This window comes from Pygocentrus nattereri, chromosome 16 (assembly GCF_015220715.1).
Source record: "Pygocentrus nattereri isolate fPygNat1 chromosome 16, fPygNat1.pri, whole genome shotgun sequence".
Taxonomy (NCBI): Eukaryota; Metazoa; Chordata; class Actinopteri; order Characiformes; family Serrasalmidae; genus Pygocentrus; species Pygocentrus nattereri.
In genome coordinates this window covers 6,839,879-6,861,267 of record NC_051226.1, presented here as the reverse complement: position 1 = coordinate 6,861,267, position 21,389 = coordinate 6,839,879, and the positions used below count along the sequence as shown (strand labels likewise).

The following is a 21,389-nucleotide window of genomic DNA, read 5'->3' as shown; positions in this document are numbered from 1 at the left end:
TTTATAGACTGGTATTTCTTTCTTTACTAGCATGACTATTAAGGTACCTGACATTTTGTAGGCGACCCTAGAGGCTCTGTAAGTGTTTACGTTACACGTGCCGCTTTATGCATTACTAGTTTTTTTACAATGAGCTTAGTAGTTATTGCATATTTACACCTCCCTGAGCAAGTAGAAGTGTCAGCGAAACTGACAGGAACGACAAACCGTCGCATGCAAACTTTGGGTTGTTCTGTTGATATAAGTGAAAATAAGTGAACACATCCTCTACAGAGAACACACTTCTGCCCATTTTAATGATCACATGCTGAATTTAACACACTGGGTAGAGAAAAACATAAAAATGTGGCCTGTGCAGAAGTTATGGCACAGTTCATATTTAGTTTTTTCCCTCCACTATGTTAAAATTAGCAAATATATAGATAGATATATAACTGTACGCTGAAAATTTGTTATAAATGCTAGATATTTTACCACGGAACATAAAAAGCCAGCGCAAGTGTTACCATGGCAGCATGTGTATTGATTGGTTCTAACTTGAGCATCATGTTAAAGTGACATCGTTTCACATGTGTCACTGCTTTACTAGTTAAAGGGAAATTCTACAGATTGTTTCACAAATTTCTGCACCATTAAATCAGAGTCAACTGTAGAGAAACTTACTGACTTTGACACAAGGGGTTACAATGTCTACAACACAGACACATTTTTATTTAGGCCCAGTCCCATTTCTTCTTTTTAACCTACCCCTTGTTTTCAAGTGTCACCCTAACCCCTCGGAACTGAGTTACAAAGGGCAGTGGTTGAAATCTTGCTCTACGAAAAAAGGCTTTAGTTACATTTAGGGAATCATTTGCTTTCAAAGAGGGGAAATAAGACAATTACTTATTATCGTACACCCCTAAGTCTTTGGTGATACGAAGCTGAAGTCAGCTATTCACCAGCTTCTTGACTTTTTAAGGTGGAACGGGAAAGTTAGCTGGCTAGCTACTGAAACATTAGCAAATTCTTCACGATTTTTTATGCTTGTTATGAAGAAAACGACCATAATATATTGAAATGGCATTAAAATAAGCTAAAACCAGTTACTGTATTTTTTTTTTAACTGAGAAAATACTTCGATTTGTGGGTTTCTTTGGTCTCTTGTTCAGCCATCGTGCTGCTTTTTCTTTTTTTCTCATAACACTCCATCTGAAAAACCTCCATTTGGAGGGCCATGTAGCCCTAACACTTCACCCTACCCCTCTATCTCAACAAGAATTGTGACACATAAATATGAACCTGCAAAACAGGGGCTAAGGGCTAAGTGGTAAGGTCAAGGGGTGAAATGGGATTGGGCTTACTGTCCAAAATCACCAGTGAAGATTGCTTGGGGACTGTTTTTCCACCATAAATGGATTTCACAGGCCAAAAGACTTCTCAAAACGATGGTAAGACAATGAATCAGCAAACATACTTATGACTATTTCATGCAATAACTGTGAAGAAGATTTTAGAGGTATTAATCGTGTTGGAGGGCAGGTTATCCAAATATATTGAAAAGATAAGTTTCAAACTAAACACTATTAATAAAATACTTTTCATATAAACTTAAGGACATCTTATGCAAAGCCCAGTCCAACAGCCCAGAGGATCTTATTGATTATCTTGGCTCAGTGGAATAGCAGCAACAGCAAAACCCTCTAAACTTTCAGTGAAGCCACAGCCTTCTGATTAACAGGAAAGGTCTCAGTTTACTGTGTTCATGCAAGAAAGAACATGCCAAAAAAAAAAAAAAAACGGATAACACAAAACATGTCCCAACTGAAATCCAGGTTTCCATCCAGTGTGAGATTCAGTGGCGTTAAATGAGGTGGGCTGGAGTGAGAGTGAATGTATGTACCTGTGGTGGAGCAGCTATACTGAGGATACTGGGTAAAAGCTACAGCTCTCTCCACTCCATCCTTCTCCATCTCCTCAATAGCCTCCTCGGTCAGCGGGTTCACGTAGCGGAAGCCGATGTAGAACTTGTGTGGCGCTGCAAGTCAGAACAACGGGTGAGCATTTAAAAGCGATCACGTGAACAGCAGTCTGGAAATAGCTCTCCTACTGAGCGGAAATAAAAGCATTGTTGTTTGAGTAATTCTGAGAAAACGCCTGAGAAAGAGCTGCATCGAACATCAGGCCACTCTGTAAACTGTATGACTTTAGAAAAACTGAGCAAAATGCTTAGCCTGACTTTACATGGTGAAATGCTCATGTAACTACAGTTGCTTGCAACTCACATGAAACTAAGTGTAAGTTTACATGAAACTAAATATCATGCACGTTTACCCAAAATTAAAAGTGTAACTTTACATGGAACTAAATTTCAAGTAAGTTTACATGGAACTAAATTTCGAGTTTTACTGTCATATGCACAGCAGAACAGGCAGTTACACTGTACAATGAAATTCTTACTTTGCTGTTCCTCCATTCACCATATATAATCTTAAAAGAATAATAAAAAAAAAGAAAATAAGAATAACTTTAAAAACAGTACTAAAAAGTAAAAGTAAAAATGTACAGTATTAAAGTTGAAATAAAATTAAAGTTAAAGTTAAAATTAATGCAATTAATTCATACAAGTTTACACAAAACTAAAAGTGTACGTTTACATGAAACTGCATTTTGTCTAAGTTTACATGAAACTAAAAGTTGCACAATGTAAAGCACAACTGGTATGAAACTCTGCAGCAAAATTTTCATTATAGAGAGATAATATAATAAAATGACTGAAAACAAGTCGATTGAGTACAAGTGAAATGATCTTTAATGATGCTTACAACAATCTTAAAATGAGGAATATTTGCTGTATAGACCACATTAAAGACCTTTAATGGTTGCCATTAAACCATTTTTTGCTATTTTGATATTTATTCAATAAATCAAACAGGACTAACGCTCTCATCATACTTGATCATGCGTCCAATTATACACAGTGTATGACAGTAATAAAATGTATCACAATTACAATAATATATCGTCACATTGCCTGTGTCTACTAACATTTCTGTAAATGTCTGGTTTAAATAACGCTAACATCTGTTTAAGCAGCTGCTTTGTTTTATTGCTTTTATCATGATCTACATAGCTAGATTCTTTTTTCTCATTTTATTGAAAATGTGTGTATTGTTATATAGTCTGTGTTCTCGCCATTTCCTAAAAGCAAACCCTTTGAGGACATGCATTACAGTGATTTCACCACAGGTAAAAGGGTTTTACACCACTTCTCGTCACGAGAGCACCCCTTACTCCTGTTAAAATCACTGTAATGCGTGAACTCTGCTGGCTTACTGTTTTATTACCCATCCTTAATGACTCCATCACATTTAGAATGCTTTGTAGATGGAAATGGCCGAGTGAGAAGCTGACAGAGTTTTCTACCTCCATCTGTTCCTCTTTAAGGTCATCATGCGAGTGCCCTACTTTCCCTGCAGTTTTATCTGCTGGGAGTTGGGAGAGAGGGGCGTGTGAGCCACTCCCCCACATCTTATCATCTCCCACTCCCTAACACACATAGAAGTGTGTGCACATCTCTGTGTGCAGAGGAAGCTGAAGGTCCAGCCAGGGGACAATCACTTGTTCCATTTCACTAAAAGACCTTTAGTGGCTTTTACCTGCATCAAGGCCGTTAACAGAGGGTGTTTTTGTGGTTTTGTGCATTCACAAAACTGCACACACACACACACACACACACACACACACCTGACTCCCTTCTGATGACACAGCTGCTCAGTTACTGCAGATGACTTGGCACCTTTTTCCCAGCTAAAGAAACGCCCTGTTAGCATGCCAGCAGCTGACCAGTTTTAAATGAGGTGTGTGTTGATACCATATCTAACACCAGCCACAGCCAACGACGGTGTTATGATGCATTTCCTCTAACAGACGTATAACTACCTCGCTAACAGACAGTATTTCAGCTCAGTCCGTCTTCCTCAGCTACGCCCTCACAACACATTGTGTTCAGGTTTAGATGCTCAAGCTATGATTCATTTTGTGTAAGTGAACATTAAAGAGGATGTTTATAACAAGAATGGAATAACTTTTACAAAGTAAAGCATTTCTAATGGTAAATAAACAATGCTGTTGGCCACAAAGCGCACAAAGAAAAGTGACCCAAACGTAACTGGATGGGTTCACCTCTGTCTGTCCCTGGTCCAAGAGCTGCTTACCATCTGTAATCTCAAACTTTACCTCTTAATATATCAGCTTTATTACACCCTAAGGCACGTTATTATGCAAGGAAGTGACCCACCACTGTAAAAAATCAGGATCACACTACGCTTAAAGTTAGTTCGCTAAGTAAGAAATCCTTCCCTTAAAAGACCACAGCAGTAATCATTTCAGGATTTGTCTGGGATCCTGATTTAATTAAGTGACACTTTTTAAATCCCACAAACGGGGAAATTTCACCTTGGGATTTAACCCATCCGTGAAGTGAAACACCACATACACACTAGTGAATATACACACACTAGGGGGCAGTGAGCACGCTTGCCCGGAGCAGTGGGAAGCCCTATCCACAGCACCCAGGGAGCAATTGGGGGTTAGGTGTCTTGCTCAAGGACACCTCAGTCATGGACTGTCTGCCCTGGGGATTGAACCGGCAACCTTCCGGTCACAGGTCCAGTTCCCTAAAAAAATAGTGACATATGACCCTCAGGAAGAACTGCCTACAATGAGATTCTCTCTCTTTAGCTAACCGATGCTAATACTCTACTTGCCTTGAGGTCAACTGTCACCCACATGTAGTAGTGGGTTGGTCAATAGCTAGTAGCTAATGAAAAGGCAAAGAGAAAGATTTAAGACGAACATTGATAATTTGGAGACGAATGGACTTTTTAGCATTTATAATCCCTCCAGTTGGTTTCCTGATACGATTAATCTGCAACGAGAAACCAAACACTAAATAAATAAATAAATAATTCTTGTCATCTTCTTGTTCGAATTGTCCCATTCCAGCTTAAATGGTGCAGCAATACATTCTGGTGCCTCAAGCACCATTTAAGGTGGAAGGGGACATTTCAAACAAGAAGCTGGCGAATGAGAAGCTGATTTCAGCCTCGTAAAAAGTGGAACATTTTACAAGAAACTTTTGCGAGAAAAGGTGGTTACAGCTCTGCTAAAGCTTAAAGTAGACCAGCGTTTAGTACCTCAGCACAAAATGAGACATATTTACAGCCAAGATGGTAAAATAGACACAGAATGTTGTGGCTTCCAAGGTGGTTTTAGAATAATAAGCTGGCACTGCATTACTTTCAGGAAGCTTATCACATAAATTCCCCCTGGAGTTTACTTACCAGTCTCCGGACACATCTCATCCAGTAGTTTAACCATGCCCTCCCCCTGCATGGTGGTCCACGCTTTGATGGGAGACCCTCCCCCTATCTTACTGTACTGCTCCTGGATCTTCGGGGTGCGGCGCTTGGCTATGAAGGGGCCCAGTTTACTGTCACAGAGAAACAGCTGCAGTGTGAATTAAGTCAACGCAGACAATTCAATAAACAATTCGCTTCCTTCTCTTTGTGTTGTTCACTTAATTATCTTCCTTACTTTTGAACAGGAAACTGCATCAGATCTGTGTCCATGAAAAGCCGTAACAAGAAGTCGTGCACGTCTTCGAGTTTCTCTGGTCCTCCCATGTTCAGCATGAGTATTCCAGTCTTGGGCTTCCTGGAACACACATGTTTAAACAGGTCATGTAAATGTCCAAGGCAGTGAAATGTACAGTTTGGAACCACAAGTTACAATAATAACCAGTTATTTTGTTCAGCTATTCCCTAAAAAACACTCTCAATGATGCTAGTACTCAATGATAATATACCGTATTTACCTATGTAGAGTGAATTCTTGTTAGAAATTTGATTATAACTTTGAGTATGACTTCATTCTAGATGTTCTACAGTTTTTGCAGTTACTATCCTAGAACCAAAATCTTGATCTTTCTAGATTTATGTAATATTTCTTCATTTCTTTTACAGCTTTCTACTAATTAGTGGCCATACAGTATAATCATTTACATTCATCTGTAACAAAACCGGTTGTATATTAATGTGCAGGATGATATCAGGACCACAACAGTATCAGAAGATAATTGTAAAAAGAATACATCAGCACTGGACAGATGTTTCGATCGGAGACTGTTGAAAACTTGGAATTCCATATTATATTCATAACGTGTTATTTTTTATTTTGATCAGTCTAAACATTCCTCTTATAAACATAAATTTTAAGTTTTTCATATTTTCAATGATAACATACTGTCTATTCTTGCCATATTATCGGCCTTGAGTTTTGATTATGACTTTTCTCGGTTATTACACAGCTTCCTTCAACAGTCTGGATGTAGCCAGTGTTTGTTCTGTGACAGCTTCCTATTTAGTTCAGGTTTTACGTTGCACAGTATCAGCATCTTATAAATGAATCTGTAACAAAACTGTTTTATGTCAATGAGACACGATGACATTGGAATCACATCAGTATCAATGTAAACTGTATCAGCATCAGACAGTTCAGTTAATGGATAACAATCTGATTCAAACAGATATTTGATGATGTACTAACTGAACTAATGGGCTACTGCACTGAAATATCTTTTTATTTATTTTACTGCATAAGTAAGCTACAAATACTTAGTATGTTTGTGTGTAAAGCTAACACTAGTCCCAGTTTCTACATTTCAGAAACGTGAATATACAGACATACGCAAACATTTGAACTCCCCCAGTCAAACTATATGTTTTGAAATATATGTTTTGTTGATTTTTTTTCTTACTAAAAAAAGTGAACACGCCCTCTACAGGGAACACGGAGGTGAAGCATTTTTTCTACTAATATTTATTTGCTTGCCGAGTTTAACATAATGGAACGAATGAAAAAATGTGCTGCTTGACACTGGTTGTCAACTTTGACACAGGCTGCCTGTTTGCTTTAATGTTAAATTCAGCAAATAATAATAATAATCATAAAAAATAGTAATAAATATTGCATATTGCACTGCCACTTGTTTGTACACCTAGGCATATTGCACAGTTATTAACATATCGCTATTATCAGAACAAAACCTCACATCTCCATTTTTGTCATTTTTCAGTTTTTAATCATAATTTGAACATGCCTGTTGACCTTCCCATTGTGTGTAATTTTCATGATGAACTGCCCAAAATGACTTATAAAAAATTCTGGTTCCATTGACTTACATTAAAAGTAAAGCAGGTTTTCTCCTTCTCCTGTAAAGTCACCATTTTGGAGATACGAGGTTTTGTTCCAGCAACACCGATATGTTATTGTTCACAGTGTTTAGTCACTTGGATCATCCTGCAAAATATTTAGCCAATTTTACTTACTTGTTTTTCCACTTTGTGGCTGTTTTAGTATATTTTATTATATATCCTCACTTCTTCTATTTATGATAATAACATACAACAATACTTTTGATCTTGTTTTGGTCTTTACTGCACTCTGTGCGGCTGTAATAGACGACTTTCCCTCTGGGATTAACAATAGATCTATCTATCCGTCTGTCCATCTGTCTTTACAGTAATCGTGCATTAAAACGTGGGTGTTCTCTGTAGGGGATGCGCAAACTTTCAGTTAAATAATCAACATTTGACCAGGGGCACCCAAACTTATGGATCTGACTTCATCAGTATCTGCACTAACTATATGTGAAAAACTGTGACTCCAAACTTTTAAACTGCAGTACCAGAGTTTATTTATATGAAGTCACTTCCAGCATCAGCTGTCAAACTGAAACACAACAAAGATATTCTCAGCATATTTTGTAGGTCATCATATTAGAGAGCCCTCTTTTCAAAAGCAAAAGAACAAACGTCCGTTGTCTGTTATGAAACTGCTGCTCTAAATATGGCGTATTACTCGCACAGTGCAGTTCCTCACGTCTCACTGCTAAATCTGAAGGCAACCGTCCTGCATGCTTCCACTTCCATATGGTATCAAAGGGGTCATAAAAGGACAGCCCACTGAGCTCCTGGTATCTATCATCATTTCCTGTTATCTTAGAAAGCGCAACTTTACAGGAGGAGGAAAAACCCTGTTAACTTAAAGTAAATGGAGAAACATTAAATTTAATACAGTCATTTTGGACCACTTGCATTGGTCTGTGCACCATGAAGCCACAAGGTAGAAGGACAAAATTGGAGATACAAGGTTTAGTCCCAACAGCAACGATATATATTCCCACTCACAGTGAAGATATAAGGATCATTTCAGCCCAGACTGCTTTCTTAATAAGGAACAATACAGGGTAGCCAATCAGCTCTGTCGTATTTACATATAACAGCCTTAAAGGCACAGAACCAAAAAAAAACAGCCTGATTAAGAGATAAAAAGAAAGTGGAAAACGGTCACGTTAACATGAACTGACTGTTTTTGGTAAATAAGCCCAAACAAGCATCGTGAGTGGACTTCAGGAAAAAGATAAAGTGCACATGCAGATATCTCAACAAGGAAGGACACTCGTCTGGGTTAGATAAAGACTCCTCCCAGTGTAAGAATCCAGGCCTCCCGCCCATTTCAAGGCATTGTCTGCTTACTTCCTTCACATCCAAGCCCATTTCTCCTAATCAATACTTCCTCATACGAGTGTAAGAGGGAGGCTGGTTGTTTTCCTTTTCTCTGTTCGTGACTTGTCTCAAAATTTTGTCTCAGTATCTTGACATATTGGCTTATTATCAAGAAATATTGACATATTTTACAAATTTGATGACTCAGTATTTCAACATAGTATGTGGGAGCTGGGCTAAAGGGGGCATAATTTCCCACATACGTCTGTATGAAACCAACATTAAGATGTAAACACAGTCATTCAGAGTGGTATGATGTGAACTGGGCCATTCTAGAGAAAGTCAGACCTGTTCACAGCAGATATTATAGGAACCAGACGTCTCTAAAAGCTCCCCCCACAGAAAGCTATCACATGAAATGGCTATGAATATGCCGCCTGATGACACACTGGGCCTAAAGTTTGGGCCTAAAAACATTTTTTTAAATCTATTATTGGCAGACTGGTTCATGCAGGGTGTTGTAAAACAAAACGGTACAAAAACGAAACTTTTGTTCTTCACACTTTACGCTGTTTTTCCATCATCAACGTTCCATATAAAACTCAGAAGACTCGTGTAGGTTCACTGGTGGTTTGGGATAGTTAGTAAAATGTCTATACTCGTGTTGGCGTCATGGCAACCCCTGGTTCTGATCGCTACCAGATTCACATCACTCAGGATCACTGTTTACTTGACTAAAATTACACAGAAATTTTGAAAAATTGGTGGAATTTTCCTTTCATAACTCGCAGTCCTGACATAATCAGTCATTTTTCGACTCAAAACACTGAAAAATTTGTCATTTCTGTGTAAACGTGTAATGATAAAGTGTAAATACGTTATTTTAAAAGAAGGTTCTACACAGTTTCTTTAGTAAAGACAATGGTTCTAAATAGAACCATGAATACTAAGAATCGTTTGCGTGTTTAAATTCGTTCCTCAGATTGATGGAGTGTGTGTTGTACATGCTTCTGCACAGCACCAAAAAGGGTTTTTCTACTATTACAAGCTTGATATCACAACCATAGCCGAACCCTTTTAGGTTCTATATGGAACCTTTTTCAAAATGTAGAACCATATACAACACCTCCTCCCTCGATCTGAAGAACGATTTCACCGTGCGAAAAAACGTAATCATGCAAATGGTTCTTGATTGTTCATGGTTCAAACAGAACCACCGTCTCTACTAAAAGAACCCCTGAAGAACCCTCTTGTCCATGTGGATGAGACACTGACATAATAAGTCAACACTGACATTCTGCTGCAGTTAAAACAGAGACTCAGGGGAGGACAAACTGACTGATAATGGGCTTCCAGAGACTTCAGAGGTGATCGTATCAGCAAGATGTGCCTGTACCTGTTCTCCTGGGCTTCAGGAGTGGGAGGGCTGGCGAAGGCGGCCGCGGTGGCGGTAGACTGCCATCTGAGGGGCGCTCTGACACACAGGCTCACCTGGCCACCACACCTGGAGACTAAAGAGAGGACAGACAAAAGCACATAAAAGACATTTCCAAGGCTTGTTCAAGGGCATTCACTCAGTCCTTTGGGGTCACTTTCCTTGTGCACTCCCCTGTTATTCCAGGCGCTCTGGCTGCAGTAACGCGGTGAAGGCACCAGAGGGCGCAAGTCTGTTATGCAAGTTTTGCAAGCGTGTGTTGTGTAACCTGATGTTAAGGCTGTGTAGTACGTCTAAAAACCTTTTAATTCAGTAGTGTGGGATTCGTCTTGGCCAACCACTGAAGCGAAACTGTCCATTAAGCCTACGCTGTGTGCAGATCTGGTCCATTGCGATGTAAAACCAAGTCACAGACCTACCTAACCCCGCTACAGCTGCCGGAATTAAACTTTTATTTTCTGACAGTTAAGCCCAAAGCCCGTTTGGCCGTCTTGTGCAAAGGAAAAGGAGCACAGCCGCTCACACAGAGGCTAAGGTGAACATTTCACACAGGCATTCACTGAAGCACTAACGTCTGTCAAGGCACATCATCTGCTGTGTTAGGAGATTAAACCTGCAGTTCATGCGGGTGAATAAGGGCACTGTGGTGTGTGCTCGAGTCTGCTGGTGGAAAAGCTTCGTGTTTTGGGTGGAAAACTGATCAAACTCATCACTTACACCGGAGAAAGCGACACGCGACTCCCAGCAGTGCCATTCTCTTCTGGAGGAGCCTGAGCTTCTGCTTCAGCTTCAGCAGCAGCCCTGTCCGCTTCCCCGCGGCGACACTCCGCTCAAAGGGCCGATTAAAGCAGCTTTAGGTCCTCCAACCTCAGCTCCTGAATTCCGATGTACCGCTCTCTCTCTCTCCTTTCCCTTTTCCTGTCTCTCTCTCTCTCTCTCTCTCTCCCTGATACCAACACGCCGCGCTGACGTAACCGGGGGAGGCTGCGTGATGACGTAGCGGAGACCCCGCCCCCAGCATGCTGTCGGGCCGCGCTGTGGCGTGTGGTTGGACGATACCGCTCATTTTCTTTTCGATACCGATGCCCGATACCAAGCCTAACGTACCGATACTGATTCCGATACTTTTACAAGCCTTCCTGTGGGAAAGTTGATTGCTCCATAATGAAAGCCAGGAAACGTCGGCATGAGGAAATTATACAGTATGTCATATTATCGGGCACGCTAGCGGAACAAATCAGAGCCGGGCCGGGGCGGGGCAAATGACCGGGTCCTTTATACCCTTTATTTTTTAATAAAGATCATCATTTTACAACATACACATGCCCGCAACAGTGGGGCTTACAAGCTTCGCTTATCGGCGATCCAAATATCGGTGATCCACTTGAAAATTTCACATAGTGGTTGGTTAGTGTAGTGGGTAACACCTCTGCCTTCTACGCTGTAGACTAGGGTTCAATCCTCCACCTGGGTAAGCACCCTACACTATACCAATAAGAGTCCTTGGGCAAGACTCCTAACACCACCTTGGCCTACCTGTGTAAAATGATCAAATTGTAAGTCGCTCTGGATAAGAATGTCAGCCAAATGCCTAAAATGTAAAATTTGCGTGTCATAAAGTTAAATGTAAGAGTGAAAATAAAGCCAGTCATGCTTTTTATGCATATTCAGTATTACACACCTACTACATCACTAAAGTCAGTCGGTCTTGTAAAGTTTTTAGAAACCGTGACTCAGTCCTGACTGTGGCAACCTTTAAAAGCCCCGTGTAAGACTTGAATGATGGGTGATGTGAGGTGGGCTGTGCCTTTGGACGTATACCGTGCTCATCTGGATACAATCAGTAGAGGACCCGCCTTCTTCCAGCTCTCTTCGGACGTGATAGAGGCCCGGCTACTTGAAATCTTATCCTCTCTCCCATCTGGGCCCCCTCTAGGCCCGGGGCCAGGGTCGTGCCATCCTCCCAGCCCCCCCTGAAGCCCGGTCCCTGATCAGGCACCTTCTATAGCTCAGCTGGTAGAGTGGGGGACTGTAGATGTTACAAATGACCATGCTTAGGTTTGCTGGTTCAAATATGGCTTGAAAGACATCTCGTTTGGGCAGTCGTGGGCTGGAGGTTAGGGAACCGGCTCTGTGACCGGAAGGTCTGCCTGTTTGAGCCCCAGAACCGACAGTACATGACTGAGGTGTCCTTGAGCAAGACACCTAACCCCCAATAGGGCTGCTCACCACTCCGGGCAAGTGTGCTCACTGCCCCCTAGTGTGTGTGTGTGGTGTTTCATGCGGCAATGAAATTTCCTCACTGTAGGACTAATAAGGGTCACTTAATCTTAACAAGATATTTTTAAGACTTTTGTGTTGTTAGAGAAGATTGAGTGTCTGTGTTTTAAAGAGGTTGGTGCCAAAGGGTGTTTACAGGGCATGTAAGTTGTTTTTATAGGGCATTTTTTTTGGTGTTCAGTTTGTGTACATTACACAATCCAACCCTATATTCCTGTAATCACCTTCTTGTTTCCTACAGTGCAACATTGTTTAGAAGCAGCTGACAAGCTCACAGCAAGTGTTAGGTTTAAGTCCAGCCTCTGAACTGCAGGGTGAGTTCTTACACAGCGTTACTGCTCAGACACCTTTAGGAAACAAAGACTAATAAAGTACATTTAGTCTTTTTGTTCCATGTTTTTCACAGATTTCAAAACAAAGGAGAGGAACATCTGATAACAGTGATTTCAGTCAGTAAAGCTGTGGTTATTCAGAAACACTGTTCCATATTCCATATTAGTTTGATGTGTATATGTATTATATTATTATAGATAATATATAATGCCGTTTGTTTGGAAAATATATTTGGTTTTTACAACATAGAACCATATTGAATTAACTTTGTTTGCTGACCCTCTGCCTGTTACAGTGAACCCACCCATGGGCTGAACGGTAACACCGCACTCCTCGTCATTTTGGGTGGAATTGTACATGAACGATAGGAGCTAGAAAGAATGTTCAGGCGTTCGTTTGTAGAGATGTTTGTGTTGCTTGTTGCGGTAATTCCAGGGGAGAAGGATCTCACGTATATCATAATATAATATGGCAGTGGCAGAAAAGAGGAACTCTAAAGTAACCACAATCTGCCACAAGTAATGGTTTACATCAAATGTATTGCTGAACGCTGAACTCAAGAAGAGGTCACCTCTAGACCTTGACGGTGACCCCCTCTCACACGCAAGGCCCACACATTAGCCCACTCCTCAATGCATAACAACAAATCAAACACTTATATGTACCTACAGCTTAAACACAACAACATTTAGTCCCTTTGTTGGAGGGCACACACTACCAGGAGCCTTTACATGTGGTCATCTTCCTGGCCACTCCTCCAGAGTTTCTTGGTGCCAGTGCCAGCCAGTACTGACACACAACAATATCATTCCTCTATCTTGATCACTGTGTGTGTGTGTGTGTGTGTGTGTGTGTGTGTGTGTGTGTGTGTGTGTGTGTGTGTATGTGTGTGTGTGTGTGTGTGTTTCTGTTTGTGTGTGTGTGTGTGTTTGTGTGTATGTGTGTGTTTCTGTGTGTATGTGTGTGTGTGTTTGTGTGTATGTATGTGTATGTATGTGTGTGTGTAAGTGTATTATTATTATTATTATTATTATTTATACCTTTATTGTTCTTGTTATTACTTTGGTTACTAATACAGTCTGTGAGTTACATTAGTAATGTTGTTTGTGTTCTTTGTTTTGTCTTATATCTCTCAAACAAAAACTGTTAGTCATAAAAATTTATATTATACTGTATTATGTATTAATATGCGTTAATCAGTAATAAAGTGTCGTGTAAACAGACTTTAGTGGAACATTACGTGGCTGTTTGTGCCTCTGGGTGTGTCTGTAAGAGGATTTCTCTCTCACACATTTACTCTAATCAGTTTTCAGATATTCTGTTCGGCGCTTGAAGAAAAGACTGGGAACTGACATTTTCTTCTAAGGACTGATTTTCAGAAATGAAGCGCTGGACTGGAAATGCGGGCATGTCTCTCTTTCATTTGTTTCAGTCTATCTTTTTATTCTTTTTCATTCTTGCCTACAAAGCAGTGCGATGGCTGTGGGAGGTGGGCCTTCAAATGTTCAGAAATCACAGAGACCACCAGACTAACCAGCATTTCTCCCGTATTTGTAATACTTTCTTTTTCAAAGCTTGTCAAGGAGGTGTTTTGTTGTTTTTTCTAAAATAAATGATGAAATGACATCAAACATATGAAGGGTGAACAAATGCAACGCACAGACATTAAACATGAAATTAGGGTATTTTTATGATCTCATGCTTGTAACAGTAGCGGAACCCTTTTCTGGGGCATTTTCAAAAATGTTCTATATAGAACCCTACAGCACATTCTCCATCTGAGGAACCATGTCAGCATCAAACGGTTCTACACAGAACTCGTGGTTCTGAATAGAACCGTTGCATTTACTGTCTCTCCTCTCCGCCAGGCGGCGCTGCAGCGGCGCGTCTCTGTTTTTGTGCCGTTCATGTTTTTCCGCGCCGAGTCACGTGGGTCATTTCGGCAAGATGGCGGCGGCCAAGAGGAAACGTGGGTCTGAAGCTGCGGGAGAGAGAAAGACGAAGAAAGAGAAAAGGACTGAAAATGAAGGAGAAGAGGGGAACACCGACACCGAGAGAGGAGGAGGGAGCACGGAGATCACTGTACCGCCTCCGGTCTCCGTGGTAACTATCAGAGCTACTGAACTACAAACATAATCTGAGAGAGAGAAGGAAAAGGAGAGGAGAGAAAGAGAGAAAAGGAGAGGGAGGAAGAATGAGGGAAAGAGAAAAGGAGAGGGAGAAGGAATGAGGGAAAGAGAGAAAAGGAGAGGGAGAAGGAATGAGGGAAAGAGAAAAGGAGAGAGAGAGGGACTGAAGTAGGGACTGAGTGACCTGGTCAGGGAGAGAGAGGGAGTGAGAGATGGGGCAGAGAGAATAGAAGATATGGAGGAGAGAGAAATGAGGAAAAGAGAAAAGAAGACATGAAGGAGAGAGGGAGAGAGAAAGGACGAGATGAGGGAAAGAGAAGGAGAGAGAGACTGAAATGGGGATTGAGTGAGTTGGTGAGAGAGAAAATCACTGAAAAAGGAAGTGAGATGGTGAAAAAGAGAGAAATCAGACTGCAAGAGAAAAGAGTGAGAGTGAGTGGCAGGATCTTAATTTATTACTCTCCTTTCAGTCTGTTTAGTGGTTAGGACCGTCCCACAGGACCACCACCGAAATAATACCTGCTCTGTGTTGGTTCTGTGGGGGTCCTGACAATGACATGGTGGTGGTGTGTTAGTGTGTGTTAATGTAGCTACAGGCTTTCTTGATTGCTTTAACCCAGCTTCACGTTCTCCACACATGCAGCACATGTTGATGCTTAAGTGGAGTTTTTTGGGATTTTTCAGCCACATTAGCTTACATAGTGATGCAGTTAACATACGTGGACTATAACATCTGCCACAGCTAGCAGCTTTATCAGAAACCTCCCAGATCTGTCTACTACTTGCATATTAGATCCATTTCCTACAAGTTTACCCAAAGAAATTTTGCCAGAAATATCCAACCTTATTCGGTTATTTAAAAAACCTCCTCTCTTAGCCTTCATTATCTTCAAAAACTTTTAAACTCACAGTAATTTGACCTCTTATTAAGAAAGCTAATCTTGATCCCTGCAAACCATCACATTGTACACTTCTCTCCAATAGCAAAGATCTTGGAAAAAGCCGTGGCACAACAAATAAGTTCCTATTTGCATAGGAACCATATACAGGAAAATTTTAAGTCTGGATTTAGACCCCATCACAGAACAGGGACAGCACTAGTGACAATTGCAAACGACCTCTTATTATTCTTTGACCAAGAAAATGTGTCCTTGCTAGTTCTGCCTGATCTTAGTGCGGCATTTGGTATGATAGACCACTCTATATTACTAGATAGACTAGAAAACCTTGTAGGAGTAACAGTAATGGCTCTGTCCTGGTTCAGATCTTACCTGACTGATCACTATCAAATTATGAATGTAAACAGCGAATCATCTGTTCTTACAAAAGTAAAGTGTGGTGTTCCACAAGGCTCTGTTTTAGGATCTCTGTTATTCACATTATATATGCTGCTGTTGTGCAGAGTGCAGGGCTGCTGTCACAAGAGTGGAGATTGATGTTTTTTTTAATTTCCATGTTCTGTTTGTCTTTCAGGGCAAGTGGAAAAACAAGGAACGTGTTCTCGTTTTCTCCTCACGAGGCATCAACTTCAGAACAAGGCACCTCATGCAGGATCTAAAGACCATGATGCCTCACTCTAAAGCAGGTGGCTATCTGGAATGCTTTGACCAGCTGGAACCGGAGAGTTGAACTCTGGTCCTGCAGGGCCGGGGTCAAGCACAGTTTGGTGCATTTACCTAACCTGGTTATTAAGTTGAATCAGGTGTGAAAATCAACCTGAACTGTGTTAGACCCCAGCCCACCAGGTTCAATTAACATTTTAATGAATGTTTTTGTAAACATCAACTGATATTGATAACCAACGAAGTGAAGATTTGATTTTTGCCTTTGCCTTTGACAGGCAACTATAGCCTGAATGGTGCCATATGCCGGAGCTAAATACGTTTTTACCTCGTGTCTATATTTGTGGATATCTTTATGTATATGATCATAAAACACATTTTGTGTTTGAGGGGAGCTTTAAATGAAATAATACACCAACACTTGCATGTATTTCATGCAATTACTGAATAATTTGCCTCAAGATTTGGGTATGTAAATTCAGATGGAAAAAACAAAATATATCCTGGATAATAAGAGTTTAAGATGCTTTTACTTGCCAAGCTATCATTTTTTGCAGTGTTAAAGCCATCTATTGAATATTTCTTACACGTTTCTTCCTCCAGATACCAAAATGGACAGAAAAGACAAGTTGTTTGTTGTTAATGAGGTATGACTTCCCCTTCATTCTCTAGTGTTGTGCAGCTCAATATGGTTCAATTGCTTTGTGTTCAGTCCCATCGCCATTTGTTCTAAAAGTTTGTCTGTGGTTCAGGTTTGCGAAATCAAAAACTGCAACAAATGCATTTTCTTTGAGGCTAAGAAGAACATGGATCTTTACATGTGGTGAGTATGTTTCTGAACGTGCCTCTAACATTTTAGCTATGAGGAGATTCCTTGTGAAAAATTTTTCTTTTCTTTTTTCATAGGGTTTCTAATGTTCCTCATGGACCTTCAGCCAAGTTCCTAGTTCAGAATGGTGAGTCTACATCATTGCTCATGTATTTTTGCATATTTCACTTTACTGTGAATAATCTTCAGTGTTATAGCCTTGTTTTAAGAAGATGCTGCTTGATTAAAACTGCTCCTTTCTTTTAGTGCACACACTTGCTGAGCTGAAAATGACAGGAAATTGTTTGAAAGGATCCAGACCGCTACTTTCATTCGATCCAGTAAGAAATAATTTTTTCTCCTAATTGGGACAGTTATGTCCTAAACTTTGTTCTAGCTGGATTGCTTTTTCCTTACAGGACTTTATGTATGTTTTTCACTACAAATCTGTAGTGTGTGTAGTTTTACAGTCTTGACATTAATAATTGTACAGTAAAAGGTCTTCTGTAATTGGCTGAACCAGGAGTTCTAGCAGCAATAATACAGTTTAATAATAATACATAATAATAATACATCTCAAACTAATGAAATAAAAAAATCTGCTAATAGACACAGCTTCAGTGTTGTTATTGCCTTCACTATGGTTCAAGACTGACATGAACATCCAGACCATCACTTTTAAAATGGACTACATTCCAGACCAATTAGCCAATCAAATCCCAAAAGTTTACACTGCACAACCTTCCCAAACAAAGCTAATCCAGCTCCAGTAGCACTTTATCCGTGCAGATGTTGTTGACTGTGGTTGCGGTAATGACCATGTTTCTGTTTGACTTTACAGAAATTTGATAAGGAACCTCACTATGCCTTGCTGAAAGAGCTGTTCACTCAGGTACACTTGCATTTTCAGTGCTTTGATTGCAAGTCTTTTTTTGCGATGTGTTAATTTCTGCTAAATCGTTTAGTTGATTAATGCTTTCTCCACTACAGACTTTCTCAACACCTCAATACCATCCAAAGAGCCAGCCTTTTGTGGACCACGTGTTAACTTTTACAATTGCAGATAAAAGGATATGGTTCAGAAACTACCAGGTGAACATTCATCCTCTCTTACCATCTCCACACAATGTACAAAGAGATACATTAGTTACACATGCTGTTTCTTTAGTGTGGACTGACCAAGAAAATGTCACTGAATGTGCTGTAGTATAATTGATCATTTCTTAAATAGAGAGAAATCGGTGTGGATGAAAGTGAGGAGCCAGTTTGATGTTGCGGCCTTGTGTATAGAGCGGTTCAAAGAATATTTACTGACATTGCGTTCAGCCACAAGAGCATTACTGAGGTCAAGTACTGAAGTTGGATTAGTTCTGGAGCACCATTCTATGCTTCAGGCTTTGGAGTGGCTCCATATGTCTCTAAGGTCACCATACACAGTCATACATCAGTACCTGACCACACTAATGCGCAGTCAAATCCTCACAGCAATGTTCCAGCATCTCGTGTACAGCCTTCCCAGAAGAGTAGAAGCTGTTGCTGTTGTAAAGGGGGGCACTGATCCTCATTTACCAACTGCTCTCAAGAAATTTCTTCTTAAAACACACTTGCGCAGTTTTCACAACTGTGTTTTCTTATTTGGGAGTTGTTCTTAAGTAAAAGCAGAATATACACACAAGCAAGAGCACAAAGGTCAGAACAGTTCTGCAGTTTAAGAATGAATTTGAAAATCTTTTTCTGAGGACTTTTCTCAAGAACACATGTAATAACAAACTTAAGATTTTGGAGAACGAGTCTCCTCATTAACACCCTTCATTTAAGAGGAAACACTGGATGAGCAGGTATCTACAGTTTGGGGTTTTTAATGATCATTTTCATGTTTCCTGTAGATTATTGAAGAGGATGCATCTCTTGTAGAAATTGGACCCCGCTTTGTCCTCAATCTGATCAAAATTTTTCAAGGCAGCTTTGGTGGCCCAACACTCTATGAAAACCCTCATTTCCAGTCTCCCAATATGGTGAGTGGCTCTTTGCATGTTTTTATGAGTGGCTAACCTTTTTGTTTGGATGGTGGGACAAGTTCTCACTGTCTGTGTTTGCACACAAAGATTTTGCCGAACCGATTGAATACATTCTGATTATAGATTCAGGCTGAGGTTTTTATGCTCACTCTACTCAACAATCTGATGGAAAATCTCAGTTTACATGCTTAGTACAAGTAATCAGATACAAAATGACACACGTGTAGAGAACCACTTAGTGTAGACGTTACCATGACAACGAGCATCACACGAGTCCAGTCAGTGTGAGATGAGCAGCAGTGAGCAGTGCTTGTGTTTTTAACTGCTTTAAAATTACGTCAGATTCAGGAAAACGTTCTTCACAAAGAAAGGCGAGACGAAGACGTCATGTTCTGAGACGCATAAGCTGGACGTCTATACCCATAAACTTCCCAGTCCAGCATAAACAGTTTCTGCTTCGCCACGTTGAACGGTATAAACTTTCACTATGACGTGACGCACATGCAGAACGGATATTAATCGTATGTCTAACAGATAATTTACAGGATTACCCGCCTCAGTCAGTTGGACAGAAATTGTATTCTGAATGAACTTGGTTAGACTTCTCTATTCCAGGTGATTTGATTTGATGAAGCTCAGGTATCACAAAACATGAGTACCAGCTAGGATTCAGAAGAAACTGTAAATACGATAAATGAGTGTTTTTCAACCTTTGGGCCATCTTGCTATTGCTAGGGGCCGTTGCAAATTATTTATTTATTTATTTTATTTCACAACATTTAACCAAATATTAATGCCAAGCATTTCTCCTTTTGATCGTATGGATGGCTGCAAACAGAAACGAATGAAGTTTGATACTTTGATTGTAACAAATTTATTTGCATTTCGAACAGTCAGGTCAGTTCAGTCTTGTGGGCCACAGAGGCTTTTGTGGTCAGTTTTGCTGGTCATGAATTGCACAAGGTTGGGAACATAAATAATATGTTCATAAATAATCAAACATAATAATTTTACACCTTTATAATGTATGTCTGTTCACGGCTAAACAATGACATTTTATGTATTTTATGTATTTATGTAAGTTAATGGTGTCAATTCTTAACATCAGTAAAAAAAAATTTATTTATTTAAATTGCGTTTTGCGTTTTCCTAGTTTGGCTGTTCAGGCCATCTATAGTAATGTAATGCTTTCTTTAGGGTCAAATTTGAGTAAATAAAATAAATGCAGTTAGTCACAGTTAAGTACACAAAGTGTGGGGAGAAAAATTTTTCATGATGTTTCGATTTGATTTTTTTTTATTTCTTTACTCCACAGTGTCGGCGCCTGATGCGGATGGAAAAGGCCGCCAGACAAAAGGAGAGGCAGATGGTGAAGGAGATCCGTCTGGAGAAGAGAAAGGAGGTGAAGGAGGTGCTGACAGAGGATGTCACGGATGACGTGTTTGTGACTCCAGCCGAGGAGAAGCCCAAAGAGGTGGAGCACGAAGCTCCAAGACCATCCAAGAGCAAGAAGAAGAAGAAGCTGAAACTGACCGAGCTGAAGAAGAGAACTCTGCTGAAGCGCAAAGGCCTGCGATGAAGAACGACCTAAATCCCACAAGCCTGCTCCCAGCAGGGTTTAGTTGCAGAGCAACAGCGTCTCTACACTGTCATCCTTGGTGGGATTGTGGGTGCCTTGTATTCAAACCATGATTTGACCCACTGTTTTCAGTCTTGAAGTGTGGGGAGCAAAGGGACTGGATTACTTTGGGACTGTGTATTGGGTTGCAACATTATGGTTTTCTAGTTTTATAATCTATATCGTCGCTGTCCAAAAAAAGACTTGCATCTCCAAAATAGTAACTTTACAGAAGAGGGTCAAAACGTTCTTAACTTTGCGTGTAAGTTAATGTTGCGTGTTTTTTCCTTAAAGTCATTATGGAGCGTTTCTGTGATTTTTACACAACATAAAAGCTAGCTGCTTTGCTCAAATGGAGTTTTTTTTTTTTTTTGGACATTACGATTATATAAGATGTTTTCTTGTCCCAAGAACCACCTCTTTTGTACCTTTAGGAGTATGATCTTACAGTTGTGTTTTACAGGTGTAGGTTGAGCTCCCAATAAATACATTCAGGTTTTTAAAAAAAAGCTGTTATTTGTGTTTATTTCTGTTGTATTTGTACAAGACCATTAAATCTTTACCCTGATCAGCTGAAACTATGTCTGTTGACTTTATTTGTATGCTTCTTCATATTAGGAAACAATAGAAATATGGGATATACACTAAATAATGTGC

The 21,389-nt window shown here is 40.1% G+C and overlaps 2 protein-coding genes across 2 annotated transcripts in view; one reads left to right on the top strand and one right to left on the bottom strand.

The window, feature by feature from the left end:
- The window catches only part of fech (ferrochelatase), a 41,448-nt gene extending 30,710 nt beyond the window's left edge, over positions 1–10,738 (bottom strand). Inside the window, exons 1-5 of the mRNA XM_017713717.2 lie at positions 10,702–10,738; positions 9,946–10,060; positions 5,578–5,697; positions 5,325–5,473; positions 1,883–2,017 (exon numbers count right to left, since the gene is read on the bottom strand). Coding sequence (XP_017569206.1) covers positions 1,883–2,017; positions 5,325–5,473; positions 5,578–5,697; positions 9,946–10,060; positions 10,702–10,738 — 556 coding nt within the window. The remainder of the gene's footprint in view (positions 1–1,882; positions 2,018–5,324; positions 5,474–5,577; positions 5,698–9,945; positions 10,061–10,701) is intronic.
- A 3,794-nt stretch (positions 10,739–14,532) lies between these two features.
- On the top strand, positions 14,533–21,310 carry bxdc2 (brix domain containing 2). Its single transcript, XM_017713216.2, has 10 exons — positions 14,533–14,700; positions 16,200–16,311; positions 16,892–16,935; positions 17,041–17,111; positions 17,195–17,244; positions 17,364–17,437; positions 17,938–17,988; positions 18,087–18,188; positions 18,983–19,111; positions 20,430–21,310. Exons 1-10 carry the CDS (start codon positions 14,545–14,547, stop codon positions 20,691–20,693), a joined length of 1,053 nt encoding a protein of 350 aa, XP_017568705.1. The 5' UTR covers positions 14,533–14,544; the 3' UTR covers positions 20,694–21,310.
- The last annotated feature ends 79 nt before the right edge of the window (positions 21,311–21,389 follow it).